At 41.9% G+C, this 2520-nt stretch overlaps 1 protein-coding gene across 1 annotated transcript; it reads right to left on the reverse strand.

Annotated features, from left to right (window-relative positions):
* Positions 1–754: 754 nt before the first annotated feature.
* On the reverse strand, positions 755–1102 carry LOC149936600 (uncharacterized). The gene has a single exon (XM_090153699.1). It carries the CDS (start codon positions 1100–1102, stop codon positions 755–757), a length of 348 nt encoding a protein of 115 aa, XP_090009825.1.
* Between the last annotated feature and the right edge of the window lie 1418 nt (positions 1103–2520).

Consider the following 2520-nt stretch of genomic DNA (forward strand, 5'->3'; position numbering starts at 1 on the left):
TTTCCAACATTGTTACCGAAAGAACCCTCTACGGGAACTATTCTGACGAGTGGGGCTAGCGTATCACCAATTATCTGATCTTCAACCACGTCACTTGTTTGATCGTCTACGGGCGCGTTACTGGTTGGTTCGTTCGCGACTGATTTAGCGGGTGTGCCTGATTCCGTCGTATCAACCGCGACCGGTTTGTTATCTATCGCTGTGTTTATCGGAACAACAACGGACACCGGCGCGTTGTCCTCTGTTTTATCGTTTACGAAAGGCTCGTTTGCTATAACATCGTCTAAGAAAGGATCATCGACGAAAAAATCATCATCGATATTCGAGTCCTCGTCTCGCGTATTGTCGTGGACTGGTTCATCGGATTCAGTTTCAGTGTTTATTTGTTATCTTATTACGTTTTTGAGAACGGTATATTCCAAGCGCATTCCCCAACGCAGCCTCGTGTCTTATTCGATCGAGGGGCGTACAATCGGGAGGTAGTGTGACGTCGTCCGTAATCAAAAACTCGATAGTGTTTTCGCTCTGGTGGAGGTTAAAGAAGGCGCTAGTATAGTTAATCTCAGTTAATGCACATTCCCAATCTCCATCCAGTTCTACGGGTTTCGCTAACCTGGTAGTATACGAGGCCATGGTATTGTCCTTGTATATCTTCATACTGGCGTTAGACGGCAATGTCAAATACATCTTGCTTCTTTACCCAAGAATTAGCACTCGGTGGATATCCAATATAACTAACTAGGTATTCTATCTGTTATCCTCGTTTTCTCGTCTTTAGTATTTTATCGATGTGGTACGCTTCGGGTTTCGCCACAGATTGTAATTCTTCCTCGTAAAATCTTCCTTTTATCGGTTCACCCACGAGATCCTCGAGTATATAAAGAGGCGGGTCGGCCTTCACCACCCGGACAATTTTCAAAACTTCTTTGGACCAATTACCAGGGTTAGATTTCTCGAACTTCCCCTTGTTTTTACTCATTCGACAATGATCTCCGGTTTTGAATTTAGGCCGTCGCTTTTTGGGTCGTTTTTTCCCCTGTTTCATATATATCGTTTTGAAAACTTTCAGTACGTTGTCGGGGTTGACATCTAAAGGGGCCATCTTAATAGTTGAGTGGATAGTGGTGTTATAGCTTTGGAGCAAATCAGGTAGGACGTCCAGATACCGATACGTAGAGCATAGCGCCGAACCAATTTTCAACGGCGGCGGCGGGAACGATAATTAGTTCGGCGGCGGCGTGGCACGCCGATTTTCAGAAAATAATCGGCGGCGTTGAAAAAAATCGGCGGCGGCGGCGCCTAAGGGGAAAAACTGCCCCCCCCCCCTCAGAAATAGCGCCAGCCTGTTAATAGACCGCTAGAACTTAAATTGTTAAACACATTTAAAAAAATACATGTTTAATAGAATGTATTTTATTAAAATAGGAAAATTGGTTACATACTATCAGATGTAACTTATTTAATCATAAGTGTGCCTGAAAGAATTTTTTCATAATGATACCTTGTTGCAAGGATATGACGTTATTGACGTCACTTCCCAGTCGATGAAGTTTTTATCGTCATCAAAATTAGTTCTCGCGTAGGGGGGAAGGAAGTTAAAACCAGTTTTACGCGACGTTAGTGCTGTATTTTCTTTGGTGGCTGTGAAACAAGGTCTCATTTAAATTTTTAATACTGATATGTTAAATAGAGGCACACTTATGAGTAACTATGTCACATATGATACTATTAAACTAAAACATTTACGCTAGTAATAACAATACTGTACTAATTTACTACCATTTCACTAGTATTATTATCTATACACTCTTTTTAGAAACTTTTGCTGGGCGCCGACATTATTGTACAGGCAACCAACGAGCCAGCCCTCTACCGCATAAATTTCATCCCCCCAAATCCGGTTTTTCCCCGCGCATTTAAGTCTATTACCACTAATTATTTTATCTTTGTATCAAAATGTAATAGAATAGTTATTGCTGAATGCAGCCAATGCAGCTGATACGTTTCTGTACTTATTACAAAATACGAGGTGAGGCAACTCCAAAGCCGTTTTCGTTTCTCTATCTCCTATCCCAGCTATATGCTGCAGAAAATCTTGGTGCGCGCGGTGCAGTGGTGCCAGATCTTTTGGAAATTATTAATTATTTTAAATTTTATAACGCTAGTACGGTGCACCCAACAGCCTAGGAATCGTAGCACTACCAAAAGAAAAATCTATGTAGTTTAGATCTCAAAACGTAATTATTATACTTTAATAATGGAAATTAATTCGGCGGCGAAATGAAAATGCTTCGGCGGCGGCGGCGGCGCCGCCGAAATTAAATTTATCGGTGGCGCCCTTTCGGCGTTATCTAAATAATCGGCGGCGGCGGCGGCGTTTGATCGGCGGCGCTATCCTCTACCGATACGTATTGTTACCCGTGAAATATTTGTACATTTTCGATTTCAGGGTTCGATTAAATCTCTCAAACATACAGGCCTTAATATCGTCGTTCTCACTCGTGAAAAATTTAACGTTTT

Source organism: Leiobunum rupestre, chromosome 7 (assembly GCF_980474605.1).
Source record: "Leiobunum rupestre chromosome 7, qqLeiRupe1.1.hap1, whole genome shotgun sequence".
In the NCBI taxonomy this organism is placed as follows: domain Eukaryota; kingdom Metazoa; phylum Arthropoda; class Arachnida; order Opiliones; family Sclerosomatidae; genus Leiobunum; species Leiobunum rupestre.

Coding starts and splice junctions, on each gene's coding strand:
- LOC149936600 (XM_090153699.1), bottom strand. CDS start 1,102: ATGGCCCCTTTAGATGTCAACCCCGACAACGTACTGAAAGTTTTCAAA.